Source organism: Galleria mellonella, unplaced genomic scaffold (assembly GCF_026898425.1).
Source record: "Galleria mellonella isolate WM207_F2 unplaced genomic scaffold, CSIRO_AGI_GalMel_v1 utg312, whole genome shotgun sequence".
NCBI lineage: Eukaryota > Metazoa > Arthropoda > Insecta > Lepidoptera > Pyralidae > Galleria > Galleria mellonella.
The window spans coordinates 3,602,290-3,620,316 of NW_026442074.1; the positions used below are offsets into that span (position 1 = coordinate 3,602,290).

Sequence of the window (18,027 nt, forward strand, 5' to 3'; positions counted from 1 at the left end):
GTACTCAGGAATGGCAACGCGTGGGGGGTATCATGGGCGAAACAGTATACTCTGTTATGTCCATGGTACTGCTTATGCCTACACTAACAGTTACTACTTTCCATCAGGTGGGCCGTCAGCTGGTTTGCCATTGTAAATTACATAAAAAAGTCCTCTTTATCTTTGCCTAGTGAAATTCTTCTTGTTGCAAAATCTACCAGCAAGATCTTACTCTTGTTGACTCTTATTATATCTTCTCTTATTGTAACTCTCTTGTCTAACTTTCTTCTTTGAACTTGACAGAATATACAATGTTTATTAATATTTTAGTAAACGTAAGTAATGCACGAAACTAGTTATAAATGTAAACGAAACAAGAAATATATATATATATATAAGAAGGTCGATGCATTCGGTTCTCTCTGCTTACCCCGGAAGCCACCTGGCTTGATAAGTAGAACATTTGATTCTATGATTTGTTACAAATTTTAAACGGCTTTAGTTTACTATGATTATTACAATTATGTACTTGGCGATTATTGGATAATTTTTTATGACTGTTATCCAACTTAGAACTAAATTATAAACTTGAAAGTTTAAAAGAATGTAGAACCGAACCGTACAATAAATTCCTCAAAATGACGATTTAAAAGAGCTTATAAACAAGTTTATTTGAATAAAGTTGATTCGAATTGGAATTTGATACTGGAACAAATTTTAATGATATTTTATGCAGAGGTGGACCACATTTTAATTCAACCTGTAAAATAGGTTTTAAGTATTTTTATAGCAGCAAAAATAAATATTATAATGTACTGTTCATATTTTAATTATGTTTGTTTTGATAAATAATCATAATTTAACTTATTAAGCACTTAGTTTTAATAATTTTATTTATTTATTTCATTTTTTTTTATTCCATATTTAAAATAACAACAATCTTAAACATAATAGTTATTACATAGCATGAACATAAATATCCTAGGCCAATGACAGTTGTCCACGAATATACAATAAGTGGATATAACAGTTGGCTTGAAACGATAATCTTCAGAGCGAGGAGTTGCAAAGAAACAAAAGAAATGTTTACATTTTCTTGTGTGAGTAAGTGTATGAATAAAATTGTGTTGATGAGTAAAGAATTGTATACATGTGTATATATTTGTATACGTGTATATGGGTATTATAATAATAACTACCGTGAGTTATACTGTATATCGATTATTCACGTCGGCTTTACCAATACTAGTCCGACAATTCCGAATATAAATATGAGAGAAAAATCGATATAAATAATTAAAATGTGTGGTCAGAGAGCAAACAATCAAATAGCAAACGAACAAATGGACGCCGTGGAAAAACGGAAATTGCTGGGCGGAAATCAAGCAATTAATCACGTGCGGAAGAAAGCAATTGTCTGTCAATACACAATGTACGTATGACTTCTATGAAAGTTAATTTAAGAAATGTAATTGTTGAATTAGTATACAAGATGTTATTGCATCTGGTTAGTTAGTTTGTTCTGGTATTTCCGCACTTAGCCTTATGATTTTTTTATTAAGCAGATTATTTGATTAAAATTGTTTTGTTTAATTTCGTTATAATTAGTATGTGTGTGATTGCCAATACTAGAAGATTGACTACCACTAACCACTATTACTATCAAAAGTCCCATAACCTTTCATATGAGCCATCAATCTCCGACTTTTTTTTTATACAACTTAGTGAAAAATACGTGAAAAATACCAACTATTAATTCTAGAATAATTCATAGCATTATTTTTATCTAAATTAACGCGGGCAAAGCCATTTTATACGGTAGTCAAGTACATAATAATCTATTATCATTTTACAGTCATGACTCGCCTTTCCAAACATTGTGAAAGAGTTCCGTGATGCAATTATAAATAACACGAAGTATTGAAGACAATCGCTATTAATTACATTTGCTACAGTAAATATCGAAATTATAGGAAACATAACTAATAAAAATACAAGAAGAAATACATGTCTCATACTCACAATAATAACTCTTGATGAGGCAATCAGAAACACCGTATAAACACCAGAAGGAGACTTTGTACAAAAGTCGATTGCTTGGGTGCCTCTGTTCCATTCGTGTTTCAACCGTAAAGTAGTTGTGTTTGCATGGCTGTGTTTCGGTTTGAAGGGTGAGATATGGCGTGAATTTACTGGGTACAGAGGAATAACACCCGAGTCCTCAGAAATGGCAACGCATGAGGGGTATCTCTTTGTTTTTTTTTCTCAATGTACTCTACCCAAAGTTTGTCTGGAAGGGATTGCTTAGCGATAAGGGCGCCTTTTGTATCAATTCTCATTAATATTTACTGTATTTGTTATTTTTTTACATGATACAATAAAGTATGAATAAATATTTTTTATTATTACAGGCTACAACGGCCCAATTTGTTAGTAAGACAATCTCAGCCTAATATTAGTACATATATTTTTTTATACCACTGAGGTGGCAAACAAGCATACGGCCCACCTGATGGTAAGCGGTTACCGTAGCCTATGAACGCCTGCAATACCAGAGGTATTACGCGCGCGTTGGCGACCCTGAAGAAACCTCTTTACCCCCTTTTGAAGAACCCCATGCTGTAGTCTCTCGAGAAAACCTCGGCAGGGAGCTCATTCCATAACCTGAGTGTTCGTGGGAGAAAGCATCTCTGAAACCGCGTTGTACGCGACCATTTAGGCTGTAAGGTATGAGGGTGAACTCCCTGTCGATGACGAGCCGTACGATGATAGAAAGTGGCAATTAGCCGTGTGATCTTGGCATAGGTCACCCTTCGTATCCCGTGGGTGTCGTAAGAGCCGACTAAAGGAGAGCGAGGGAAGGGCAGCAGCGTCCTTCTTAAAACATCTCTAAAGGCCGACTGCGGTTGCCAATCCGCCTGCCAAGCGTGGCAACTATTGATAAAACCTCCAAAAGGGACTATAAACAATTTGGACATCGCTGAAGCATCCTATTTGAGACACCACATCATTGACCAATGTAGAGGCAGTCCAACTTACTTGCAATCATATTCGAGACGCCGTTGATGCTACCCTGTATCCTATGCATCAGTGATGCGCATCTTTTACGCATTGTGGTATAAAAGCAATTTACGTAAGCTGCAAACATCCCTGATGCACTACAAAATCGTAGCAATCCCAGGAGCGCTCTGAATGTATTATTATATTGAATACGAAGGTGGCTAAAGGATTTTGGGGTATAACTAGCCCACAGAATGCACGTATAAAAGGATGTATATTATGTTATGTATTTTGTAAAATATTGTGTCATAATGAGCAGAACTATAGTAATAAATAAATAAACTGAGAAATTCTATATATTTGAAATCGCTTAAAAATAAATCGATTTATTGAAAGAACATTTTTGTTGTTGACTGTACATAGAATTGTTACATCATAAAATTTCGTACACGTCCCATAAACTCAGTTATGTATATCGATAAAAAATGGAATCAACATTTCTAGAATCGCATAAGTTGGTACTCGTACGTAATACATCAGACACATCGTGCGGTCACGAGTCCGACTTCAAGATTGATGAGTCTCAGCCTACAATGTGCTTACAAACAGGAAATGTATTGAAATGCGTCGTTACTCAAACTTCCAACATGAAAGTCTGTGCCTCAAGCATACATATATGAATTCTCATAACAGCATACTGTTTCTTGAAAACCCGTTATCATTTTAAAATATCCAGTACTAAGTAAATGTGTAGTATTTTTTTCGCAAGAAAATGTAATCAACGTCGTACGAGTATAACGCGTTTACATAAAAGTTAGTCAACAAGTGTCACTAGAATATTACACTGGCTAACAAATAAAAAACAGTATCTTTGAATTTGAATAACACAGTAGGTAAGTACAAAATAATGCGCGTTGTAATAGATTAATAACTAAAAATATATGTATTGGGTAAAAAATAATTCTTCTCTACTTTCCTATTTTGAATCGGTTTTAAAAACAAAGATAAACTGAATGCGGTCGTATTTTTTTTTTTATATATTTGTTATTATTATAGATTTTTTTCAAATTTAAATAAGACCAAATAAAGTACACCTCATCTCAAAATATCTACTCTGATAAAAGCTGAATGAATCATTAACTAAATTAACTGTAATCTAAATAAATAAATAAAAAAAGAACCTATAAATAATATTGGTAACAGACAAACTTGATTGAAACAGAATGCCGAAAACAAATGAAATGAAAATTAAATTAATGAAAAGTAATTATTCATCTGCCAATGAAACGAATATGTACTGTGAATTTTTAATATTAATTGATAATGTTAATTATGTGTTTACTCAGAGGCTCCATAAATAATACGTCGGTGTTCACTTTCACTGACGGACAAGGTGCGAACCGCCATAACGAATCACTTATTTCCGTTGTTTATATTTACCTACATCGTTACGTAACGATATGACGGTAAGAGGTTTGATTTAATACTGTTAGCAGTTAAGAGCGTTCATGCTTTAACTTATCGAAGTATAGCAACGTCGCATATATCTGTCAATTTCAAATAAAAATTGAACATTTTTTTAATGTTTCGATTTTATTGTATGTCAAATATAGAGTGGAATAAAGAACCTCTTTTTTGAAGTCGGTTAAAAAGTGTTCTGCTAAACTAAAACGTAAATCACATAATACGTTGCAGATAAATAAATAACTTTAAACTTTGTACATATTTCATATTTAGTTTTCGAACTTTTTAAATACTTTTTTTATCGTTAAAATAAGAAAAATCAGTGATAGCTTCATATTATTGCCTAATTAACGATTTAGTTCGCTAGCAAAGACTTTTTAATTGACGTTAAATTAATTTTTTGAACATAAGTAGTTAAAATATATATTATTACATTTTTATTCATAATATAATGTTATAAATAAAAATAAATACTATATATTTAAATACTAATATATTTAAATATAACTATATACAGTTAGTTAAAAAGAAAAGTTAATAAAAATTAAATAAATTAGAATATTAACTATTATATATTATATAGTAATATCCTATTATATAACATATTAATATGTGATGGTATTAAAATTTACAATCTACTATCAAAATAAATAAATAAAGCAATAAAATTATATATACATTCAATTGTTATAAAAGTAGATGGTTCTTCCTGTAAACCTTTATGTATACGAGTGTATTTTAATGTGTGATTCATGTTACTGTATTTTTTTGAAAAAGTTTAGCTCATTTATATATTTTTGTTTGCATTTAAATGTTGCAATGTTGCAAAGTTAAAGTTAAGCTAAAGTTATGAACGCTCTTAACCAATGGACAAGCATTGTGTAGGAAAAAACTATTGTTCTTTTATCACTTGACTGCAAAAAGAAGAGATTATCAATTTGTTTTTTTTTGTAGGTATATTACAAAATATATTAGGTAACTGTATGTCGATTTTGATTATTTTTGTTTTGTTTTTATACAACTTAGAATGGCAAACAAGCTGACGGTCCACTTGATGGAAAGTGGTAATCGTCGCCTATAGATATGAGCAGTACTATGGACATAACAGAGTATACTGTTTCGCCCATGGTACCCCCCATGCGTTGCCATTCCTGAGGACTCAGGTATTATTCCTCCGTACCCAGTAAATTCACACCATATCCCACCCTTCAAACCGAAACATAGTCATGCAAATACAACTGCTTTACGGTTGAAACACGAATGGGACAGAGGTACCCAAGCAATAGTACTTTTGTACAAAGTCTCCCTATGGTAGACTTTGTATTTATATATTTCTATTCTTAGATTTATATTGTTGTTCCTAATATTAAGTTTGTATTTAATTTGTTTCAGGTGAGGTGACATTCATTGGAATATGATCGAGTTTCATTCACATATCATTAAAAAGTAAGTATTTATCAACTTGATATTATTTTAAATGCATTTAGGAATTCTAAATTGTAATACATGAGTCAGGCGTAATGATGTTTGAAATAAGTGATCTGAAAATTTACCAATTACTTGTTTTTTTTCCATTTCTTATTCCTTTCGTGGGGGTGGGAAATGGGAATACATTAGAGGCAGCCTAGAGGCAGCCTAGAGGCTGAGTGTATTCCTCATTATACATATATTATTATATATATTATACATCAAATGAAGTTGTTGGAAGCTAAATGTTTCAACCTTGTTAATTATTAGCTATTCTCAGCGGTTTAGTTCGTGATTATATCATAATATTGAATAATATTTCTCAAGAAATGAGTTATAAAATGCAAAAAGTTTTTTTTCAAATTTGATTGGTAGTTTCCGAGATTAATGCATTCAAACAAACAAATTCTTCGCTTTATATGTTAGTAGGTATAAATTAATTTAAATACCTATATATTTCTAAGGATACGAGTATCTATATTAAACATGACCGAAGTGAAACACGTATGGGCTCTTCTCTGTACAATAATTTTGTATAATTTAGGGCATTCGTCCTCACAAACTAAATGGTCGTGCACAGTGCGGTTTCAGAAGAAATTTCTCCTGTAAATGCTTAAGCTGTTAAACGAGTTCCTTGCCGAGGTTTTGTCTAGAGACTACAGTATGGGGTTCTTCAAAAAGGAGTATTAAAGTTTCTTTAGATTTGACAACGCGCAACACCCCACAGTGTTACAAGCGTCCATAGACTAGCGACCGTTTAGCTCATCGCGGCTATATATATATATATATATATATATATATATATATATATATATATATATATATATATATTACGATTGTTTGCCATCTTCGTGGTATAAAAAAAATTACAATATTCGTGAATTAAACCATTGGCAAATTAGTGGTGCATATTGAAATAGTAATACAGGTATTACGTTCCGATCATTTGATATCTAGCTCGGAGTTGCCTTACCAACTCATTGTTGTTAATTGCATAAACCAATAAATAAACACATAAAACACCAGTTATAAATTAACATTTTACATTAATAGGTAGATATTCAAATTACATAAATAGGTAAAATGATTCATTTGTACTTTAAATATATTTAAAACCAGCTTTTTGTCTTCTACTTTATACTTACGTGTGGGTTTTAGAAGTAAAATTAGTTTATTTAGTTAAAGGTTATTCTATTTTGGTCACAACTAAAAACTCGCTCTGGTTTTGTACAGATTTTTGAACATATATAAAATGCAAACCATATTACTCGGTCTCTAAAGCAACTTTCTAGAGGTGAGAGATTTTAAAATTTTTTGATCATTACAAATAAAAATCAAATCTTGTCTCTTAATAATAAAGGACTAGTTTTTATTCGTGACTTCGTCTGTGTGTCCGAAATAAAAAGTCACCTATATCTTTTTGAAGAAGATAGATATAGGCGACTTTTTATTCCGCTATATTCCATATAGTATCTGTGTATAAAATTTCATAGTAATTGGTTAAGTTGTAGCTGGTCACATTAAATGACCGATGTGAACAACGTACGATTACCTACCGCTGTTAAACAGCTAACTTAAAGCGAGTAGTCCCGTCACCGAGTACGAGAAATTGCACGTCCGACCTACCCACGTGTAATTGTAAATACTCCGATAATTTAAGATCATCTGTTCCACAAAGTCATTAAAGCTAAGAAGTTAACAAACTCACTTTCATATTTATAATATTAGTAAGGATTAGACGAACATTGATGGAGGTTTATGTCCTGCTGTGGACGAACAAAGACAGACAGAGAGTAACAAATTGTTTCGGGACTATAGAATACGGTACATGAATTGATTATCCCTCTCGTATTACAATAATATAATTAGATTTTCGTAATGACACCGCATTCATGACCAATGATTGTTATTGTGCACCGTGATTACCAGTTTAAAGAACCAATTCTCGATAATATTATTTCAAATCACTTTAGGTCACGAGTGATATGAACATTACATACGATTATTATCATTCGTATGCAGGATTATTACGAAATAATAATCGATTGTCGATTCGATTATACCCAAATCTTGTGCGTGATTCTTTCTTCGATAGGTTATCGTCACGTTTACCGAGCGATTAGTAAAATCGATATAATTATCTTGATAAGGATTACTAAATACATCATGCGTCTGTGTTGTTTTTACTTTTTACTCAACCATCATTTAAGAAGACGATTATCATTAAAATCGATACAAAATTCACCTTTGTATATGACGTTTAAAATTAATTGTTCTTAATATTGTGTTTGGTACAATAAAGCATAAAGAAAGAATAAAGGAAGTTAGTGAAGATATCGTGTAAAATATATTGAAAAATTACCAGGGTTTGGAAAATAAATATACATGAATTTTTTTTTCTATTCATGCATTTTTTGTAACATTAAACATTGTTATACTCTATTTCGATAAAATTCAATGAAAGTGTAACCAAGTTGTGTTGAAATTATTACAGTAAACAATCTCTCAATTAAATTAGAAAAAAATTATAACGTTCAATCGAGCGGACTTATAGTTGTGTCAATTATTCTTTTGTTTACTTTTTGTTACATTCTTTTGAAACAGACTATACCTACATGTATACCCTTCGGTGGTGGTGGTGGTGGTGATCGATAATGGACAGTTAATGGCTGATATAATGACGATAACACTTACATGTATATTCACTAAATTTTTAATATGAAATATTTGAAATGGTAGGTCCTTCCATTCAAATTGTAAAAGGCGACTAAGGGCATTTAATGGTCGAGGTATAAGAAGCAGCGTCCTTTCTAAAACATCTGCGATTGCTAAGCCTAACAACTACGGGCAAAACCCCCCCTTATGGGGGAAGCCTACGATCAACAGTGGGCAGTTAATAACTGATATGAATGAATGGATGAATTCGAAATGGTAGAACGTTTTTTATTATTTAATACTATTTATTTAACTTTATTTAGTTTAAATACCTATAGAAAAATTACACAATGAATTAGAATTAAAGATTAAGTTAAAAATATTTTAAAATAATAATTATCTAAGTATAAAATTAAGATTGTGTTAAAAAATCAACATCATCAATTGTGACATAACTACTTATGTTGATTTTAAAATTAAACCACTAAACCGATTTTAATATAGTTTCTATGGAACCAATATATTTTTATATTCCTTCAGCTAAAAAAAGAATTTTCCAATTTGGTTTACAACTGACGGAGTTATGAGGTAACAAACAACAAACAAAAAAAATACAACCGAATTGAGAAACACTTTCTTTTTAAAATCGGTTGAAAACTAAAATAAATGGCTAAATATATTTTGATCAAGATCTTACGTTACTTAGCTTGCGATCGATAGCTATCTTCGATCAATCCAATTTCATGGAAGCACAATCAATTTTACATTAAACCATACATATGCAATCCAGATTGGGCAAGAAACGGAGATAACATAGTGTAATTTACAAGTATATTTTACATAAGACGCTTCTAAGAAACCAGTGCATTTGCACTTGCAAAATATATTTTCACTTTCATTTTTCGTAATTCAAGACAATAAAGTATGTCTCAATGGGAATATTTTACAAAAAACTTGTCATATTTAATGTTAGTTCTATCTTATTATATATTAGTGTGGTACCTGTTTTTCAAGATTGCTCCTAGGCAGTTGCAATGAACTATGCAATAAATGTGACCTCAAGATATGTTCCTTGATTTTTTTTATGATACTTGCTTAGAATGGCAAGCAATCTGGGTGGAAGGGATTGTTAGTATTGCGGATTATTAATCCCATTGCTAACAATATACCCTAACAGGTCAACCTCCCCGTGATCTCCCCTGGAAACCAACACGCTGAATTCCAAGTGTACTCATCACGATGGGCTAACTGACCTGGCTTTTCATCCTCACTTATCATCCCTCATTGGTGCCCCGCTAGCGTATACCGTTAACGCAGGCAGGTTACTTAATATAATTCATTAAAAAAAAAAATACGTCCTATTTTATTAATTTTAATTGCAATATTTAAATTTTTTTTTTAATTTTCTAAATACCGGTAACTCATAAATAAATAAAGTAGTCTGTCTAACATTACACTTCAGCGTTTATTCTAAATTTAAATTTGAAATGTACGTGTACAATTTGATATAAGCGCATAAAGTATCTACTTGTATTTATAACTAGGGAAATTATCACGAAACTCACGACTCGAATGAAAATCTTTAGTATGTTCTAGTTAATAGGCATTGCAATTAGACTGTGCCCATAAATTCACATTAAATCCACTCTGATCTGCTTGACGTGGTTCAAATTTAATTGAGTACTAACAAAGTAACGAAGACTTATATTAAGTAGATATACAGTCTTTATTCGTGACTGTAGTCCTATTCATTTGATTTGTTACTGTGGAACCTTCTATTCAAATGTATTAGATATATACAAATAATATAGGTACTGCAGTCTAATTGTGAGATCGCAAAAACTACTGGATTTAATATATAAAAAAATTGGGACGTATAATTTGTATAACACTAAAAATGCATAGAATTTAACAATGACGATGATATTATCTCAGATGGCCCATTGCGACCAATGCATTAAGGGGCGGAGATTGACATATAGAGTAAATTGCTAGCAATGAGGCTGTTGGACACTGATGAAGTCAGGTTTTTTTTTTGATGAGTAAAAATGGTATGGTAACCCCGCCTGCGCTCACGGGATACGCTGGCGGAGCACCATTGAAGGGTGATAGATGAGAATGAAAACAGATCAGTTAGCTCATCATGATGAATTCATCAGGATATTCATATCCATGATAGTTTCCAGGGAGAACCGCGAGGAGGTCGACCTAGTTGGGTATATTACTAGCAATGGGATTCTCAGTTTCCATTACTAACAATCCCTTTTCCCCCGATGAAGTCAGGTTAGGTTACTTATCTTGGCGAATTATTTAAAAATTAGTCAGGATTTTCCAGAGAGGACCGTGAAGAGATCGGCATGACAAGATAAGTTGCAAACTATAGGGCTGATAATTATTATTCCCCTTCACTGTTCTAATTCATTAGGATATGATGGATTTATTCCAACATAACCAAACAATTACTATCTACTATTAACTTATGAACTCCTGGTATTACGAGCGTCCATAGGCTAAGTTATGTAACTGTTTACCATTATTTTAATCGTATTTATTTATTTATATATTTTATTAATTATCTAAATTTATTTAAGCAATGAATATTTAAGTAAACTCAATTGATAATTAAATTTATTGATATGTCATTATGTCATGAAAGTAGAGATAGGCTTGTTTTGTCGCGTTCTCACGCGCCGCCATCATTACGATGCTCTACTGCAATTAGATAATTTTGTTTTAGAAAACAGTCTCACACTTTCTTAAAATTAATTATATTCATGTGAGTACTCGGCAGCATTAACATTGTTTTAGTTTTAATAGGCTTTTAGGTGTAAGTAGGGAATTATTGTAAGTACTTACGCCGCATTCACTTTTCCGTCGTTTATAATGTTTTTAACCTAAATAATTACTAGTTTTGAGCCGCAAGTTCGTCTGTGTGACAGATTGACATGATTGACCTAAAAAAACAAACATTAGGTGGACATCAAATTACAATTTGTTTGGACCATTAAGATACCAAAAGGTAAGCAATAAACAATTAACAAGCAAACAAACTAATTTTCACATTTATAATGTTGACTCGAGAAGTTAAAATTAGAAATATTTAACTAAGCATGAATTTTCAAGTCATAATTAGATAGCGGGGTTTCCTGTGCATTTAGATGGAACATCAAATGTTAAAAAAAAACCCAAAAAACGGGTACTAAACTGTTGACAAATGTATCCGTTTTTGATACTTTGTGTTAAATGTTCAAACTGCTGTCAGGGCTCTCTATGTCAGTCTTTATTTCTTTTATATCGAGAAATGAGCTCAAAAGAATTAGACAAAATGCCAAAATAGGTTTATTTGACGTTTTAATGAATTATGGTAGGAGTTGTAAAAAATTATCTACAACTATTTATAATATGTCTCAGTCTAAAACATTGGTATCACAAAAGACGTAGCTACATAATAGTGTGTTTTTAAATTTAATGAAGTGGTTACATAGATTTATTACATTAGTTTTTATTTAAAAGTGATGTCTGATGCAAGTTTAATAAGCACGCAATTTTTTTTTAAAGTAAAGATGTTTTTAAGGAAAAGGATTTATACTTATACAGCCTTATTTGATATAATATGATATTGAATATATGTCTATATGTTGGTATGTGGGTTGTAGTTATTTTATAATCAGTAGGTAATAAGTATAGGGCACCTGTAACCGCTGCCTAGAATAAATTTATAAAAAGACGCACGTCCATTGTCATAGGTATCCTTGAAGTCCATACTTGCAAGACAATGCAATATGAATCATAACCTTTAGAGACTCACTGATGCACTATTGCAAATGACAAGCGTTCGCACCGCACGGCGGTCACCAGAACTGAAGCAGGGACATAAGGAAGGGGCAAATTGCCCTTTGACTTACCGTAATCTTTCTCGCATCTTTTATACGAACTTTCCGGACAGACTCGTAGTAATCAGTAGGTAATAAGTATTGCCTAGAATAAATTTATAAAAAGACGCACGTCCATTTATGCGTCACTGGTACCTTCAACTGATTCGCCTTTCAGTTCAGTCTTCAAACATCGATCCTACTAATCTTTAATTGATAGAGTTAGTTACCAACCAATCGTCATAGTGGGGGAAAGGGATTGTTAATACTGGGGTCCAACTTTCTCATTGTTAGCAATATACCTACCGATCTCCACGTGATTTATCCTGAAAACCTTCATTAAAAATTATCATTGAATTCTATACGATAGGCCAACTGACTTGCTTCTTCCTTATCTATTATCTCTCACTTATTCTCCGCCTGTGTATACCGATAGTGCAGGCAAGATCTATTTAATTTTCACTCATTAAAAAAAAACAATAGTCACGAAATTTGGTATACAAGTAAAGTGTGGGATAAAGAAGGGCATAGACTACTATTTATCCTGGTCAATCAACATATCCCAGTTACGTGAACGAATTCGCGGGAAAAACTAATAACATTATAAATGTGCAAGTTTGTAAAAATTAGTTGTTTGTATGTTTGTTACTCAATCACGCTTAAACGTTTGAATGGATTTGAATGAAATTTGGTACACGGATAAATTATATCTTAACGCATATAATACTGTGAGCAAAAATGAATGGAAATGTCGGTAGAGATCGCCCTAAACGGGCATATGTGAAAGGCCAAGAAGGGCAAAATTAAAAGTACCCGTAACCGGCGAGGGTATATAAAAAGATTGATGAATGTGGAAAAGTTTGTTTAAGTCGAAACATTTGGCGTTTCATTGTTTCTGCCTATCCGAATGAGAGACAGGCGTGACAGATATGTATATATGTACATATATTAATGTATACTTGTATACCAATTCACGCGGGAAAAGTAAAAAACACCTAGCACTTACATAAAATTAGAAAATCTACTTAATAGATCAATATTATATATATTGGTATTTAATCATGGCCTCGAAGTAAGTAAAAGTAATACAGTAATTAAATGTTGTTTACGAATTTTCCGGTATTTGAATTCGAAAGGTGATTTTATTTACACTACCAATATCAGAATTTCTATTGACAAATTGAGAATGAATAAAAATCACAGAATTCAATAGATAAAATATGTTTTAAATCAATGCAATGACGACATAAGACCCGTTAGGCTTCATCTGGCAATATAATATCCAAGAAAGTGAACTACAGCAAAAACTAATAGAACTTTCGTTTTCATTTCATTGTACTCTTGTTGATACAACGCGAAATGAAAGAGTTATCTCTGTATGTCTGTAATTTGCAAAAAATATCAGTTTATTGCAAACCAGAAAATCGAAAATAGCTAATGTATTAGACCACAAACAATTTTTTTTTTTTTTATTTATGCGCGATACTATTGTTTGTTATTTTAGACTTTCGCTTAAACTGTGTAAATGTTTTCTACATTTTCTCCATATAATAACAGAAATATAAACAATAGAAAGTACATTCGAGAAATAGATAGGACTTTTTTTATACAACTTAGAATGGCAAACAAGCTGACGGCTCACCTGATGTAAAGTGATAACCGTCGCCTATAAACATGAGCAGTACCATGGACATAACAGACATAACTCTTTCGCCCATGATACCCCCCACGCGTTGCCATTCTTGAGGACTCAGATGTTATTCCTCTGTACCCTGTAAATTCACGCCCAATCACACCCTTCAAGCCGAAACACAGCCATGCAAACACAACTGCTTTACGGTTGAAACACGAATGGGACAGAGGTACCCTCGCAATCGACTTTTGTACAAAGTCTCCTTCTGGTAAACAGACTAGAGATATATGTATAAGTACTTTGGACATATTAGTAATGGCGATATTACATCTAAGAGAAAAATACATTAAGAAAGATGGCGTCATTTAATTTAAACACTTCGTTTAATATAAACATGTCATAATTTGACTCAATAATAAACAATATTATTTAAAATGGACACAAAGAATTAAAAACCATAAATTATAAAAAAAAAGTGATTATATAATAGTTATAGTGGTTATTTTTTCTACCATAAAGAGTTCACTTATGAAATAATGCGTTACAATTTGAAATTAAAATATTTTTTTAATTATTTCGTTAGTGAGAGGCAAAAGAAATCCCACAGATTATATAATGTAAAAGCAAACGTTTAACGGCCAATAAGTAGCACCATCAATCAATTTCTCCCTTGACCAACATCAAGCAATTTAGTTGTACTAATCAACGATCTTATTCCCATAGTTAGACAATCAGGAAGTTTTTGCCTCTACTATTGTTGTCGATGAATCGTGAACATCAATAAATTTCTTGCTAACTGACGGTCTTATAATTTTAGGTCTTCAATCAATAAACATAAGGTTTTTTTTAGGAAACTCCACTCATGCCATTATAGTTAGTAGCAAAGAAAAATAAATTAAAATCGCAAATTATTGGCATATGAATGCGTGTGCAAAAATATCGTTTATAATGCTGCCTGCGTGCTTATATCATGAAATTTCAATTGTATATTTTTTTTTTAATAAATAAAAAGTAAAATGGATCATGATTTCAATTTAAAAATTATAAACTTTTATATTCCTTTTTACGAGCAATCAATCTTTAAATATTGATGAACATACATGCATATCTGTTACGCTTGTCTCCCAATAGGGTAGATGGATGACAGCCCTATCGATGGACATATCTCTCGAAATAGCCGATGGTTTTTTCGCAAGTAGTCTGTGCGCATTAGTATGTATTAATACATGTCGAAAAGTTTAGCAAAGCAACATTATAGGTTGAAGATTTATTGGAGTTTTATAACTAAATTAGTACGTACTTACGTAACACACAATTTCCTACACATCAAATAGGTGCTTATCTACCTATTTATTATCTTTCCTTCAAACGTGCAATAATGCGTGTACCTATGCGGAACGTTTCTTGATAGCTCTCACGCGAAATACCTACACTTCCTGATGATGAAGCGTCAAATATCAAAATAATGCACATTAGGTATGAAACATTAGGCATCCCAATGGTACCCATTTGCGGACAAAAACATTGAACGCTAATCTACAAGTGATTCTTACCTGTGGGAACTTCGATAGATAGAGTGTCTCTATACAAATACTTCGACAAAAACGGTTTAACTTTTTCATACAATTTTACGTTACAAATAGTTATGAGTGATTCCGTTATAACTTCTATATTTATTTTGTCTTATAAATTCTTTTTAATGCGTATTTTTAATCCGTAAGAACTAATTTTATTTATTAAATAATATAAATACTGATAAAAAAACGAGTCAGCTAATTTTATAATTAGCTGACAAAAGTTGACCAGTTTTGAGACTCGATGTTCTATCTATATAATCTAAGCTTCGACGATACGTTACCAGTCACATTGTATCTATTTAATCTCTTTAACGTTTTCTTATTTACGTCAGAAGCACGAGGAGAAGCATTGTTACTAACAGAAGCAGCTACCCCATTACAAGTAATATACACTAAGTCGATCGCCGCGTTGTCCCCTTTAGAAATGGTCAATGGACCAACAGACTTGACTTCATCCTCACCTATTATCACCACTTAATAGTACCCCGTCAGCGAATACCGACAGCGCAGCCGCATCATCATTCCATTTTTATCTCATAAAAATTAAATGACAAAAGCGCGAAAAGGTGTTAGAGAGTGACTTTAAAGTTTTCTGCATTGGTGCTACAGTCCTACTTATATTTCTGACAACAAAATATAAGCTTGCAAGCCTATGTTTTGATTTGAAGGGATATAACAGTAGAATTACAGTAGTAGTCATAAAGGCAATGCCTGAGAAGTGCTAGCCAATTTGTAATTCTAAGTTAAATAAAAAATATTGTTTGTATTATGATATCACAAATCATAAGATGATGTCAAGTACCATAATAATGTCCAAGTTTCCCGCCCATTCTGCAAATAACAAGTGATGAAACCACGTCATGTGATGCTATGAACATGTTTGAATAATTAAGTGCTAATCAAATTGATGACGTTGGATGAGTATTTTTGTTCATTTGATGAAAATTAAAGTTTAAGGTATAACTACTGATTATGGTTCGAAAGATAGAATCATCTATCTACCTTTATTTTAATTATTATTTGGAGGCAGCGTAATATATTTTTTATCCATATTATAAAAACATTTGGCTTATAGTTTTATGACCGGTTGCCTGCCGGACGTCAACCCTCTTTGGGAAATATGGTTCGAAAGATAGAATTCTAGAGAAAATGTATTATTGTCTCTTCGACAATAATACAGGGATAATATAAATTGATAATTATCTATCATCATCATCATTATATCAGCCTTTAACTGTCCACTACTGAACATAAACATTCCGCCCCCTTCCTTGGGGGGTTTTGCCAGTAACTTATTTACTTACCGATCTGCCTGCTTAACGTGGCAACACATTAAGCAGGCACATCGGTAATCGTAGTTAGACTTTGGAGATGGTTAAATAGGGACGCTGTTGCCCATCCTTCGTTTTCCCTTAGTCGCCTCTTACGACACCCAGGGGAAAGGAAGGGGTGGCTTATTGTATGCCGGGACTACACGGATAATACGTCGTTTAGATATTATTAAATTATTATTAATTAGAATACAAACTTTGATGAAGAGATTTATTAATTAAAGCAAAAAATAACATGTCATTATTACTCAGGCAGTATACAAACAGCTGTTATTATGTATTTGCTTATTTCAAAGGCGCGACTTTATAATAATTTTCTTATACAGTGTCCTATTCATATTTCTGTATTTTATTGTAAAACGTTTAATCGCAAATCATAGATAATACCAGAATACACCCAAGCAGAACTGAGAATGAAAATGATAAATAAATTCGAATTGTAAACACGAAAGAGCATGCATTCCTAGTCGTAAACTATCGAGAAGCATCGGTTCCGGCCATCTGGTCCGTGGGAGAGGCGTCCGCTGCAATCTCACGCAAGCCTTATTGCCACCGTTTGCTCCTTTCTGTTCCTGGTACCCTGGTAGTCGCGTCACGATTTATTGTTACGGATATCAATTTCCAGCGTTAGGTCTTTGTTAATTAAAGTTCACTGTGGGTTCACTAGTGAACTAACGGTAATTATGTAACTATTTGTGAATGGTGGAATGGATTTTATTAGGCATAGGATGTTTATACAGGTTGTAACGAAAAGGCATTAAGTACAAAAACAATGACGTTTTTTAATCTAGAATATGAAATTCTAGATTAAAAAACGTTCGCCTTTTAACATCGAATTTAATCTTTATTAACAATTTTACATTTTATCGTCTTAGAAATTGACTCCGTCTTCGAAACTTATTGATGGAGGTAATTTATCAAAATTAAAAATTACATTCTTGAATTAATCATTCATTAAAATAATTAAATGTTATATTACCTAATTTGAAAAAATTTCTTTATTTTTTTTGACGCATGTAGATGAGCTATGATACGTTTTATTGCCTACA

The 18,027-nt window shown here is 32.1% G+C and overlaps 1 protein-coding gene across 2 annotated transcripts in view; it reads left to right on the forward strand.

Moving 5' to 3' along the window:
- LOC113516349 (uncharacterized) overlaps nt 1-18,027 on the forward strand; it is a 130,706-nt gene that overhangs the window by 77,298 nt on the left and 35,381 nt on the right. Inside the window, exon 3 of one of the 2 annotated variants that reach the window (XM_052895913.1) lies at nt 5,836-5,889. The exons of the other annotated variant lie outside the window; for it this stretch is intronic. Coding sequence (XP_052751873.1) covers nt 5,858-5,889 — 32 coding nt within the window. The 5' untranslated portion in view covers nt 5,836-5,857. The remainder of the gene's footprint in view (nt 1-5,835; nt 5,890-18,027) is intronic. 2 annotated transcript variants of the gene reach the window in all.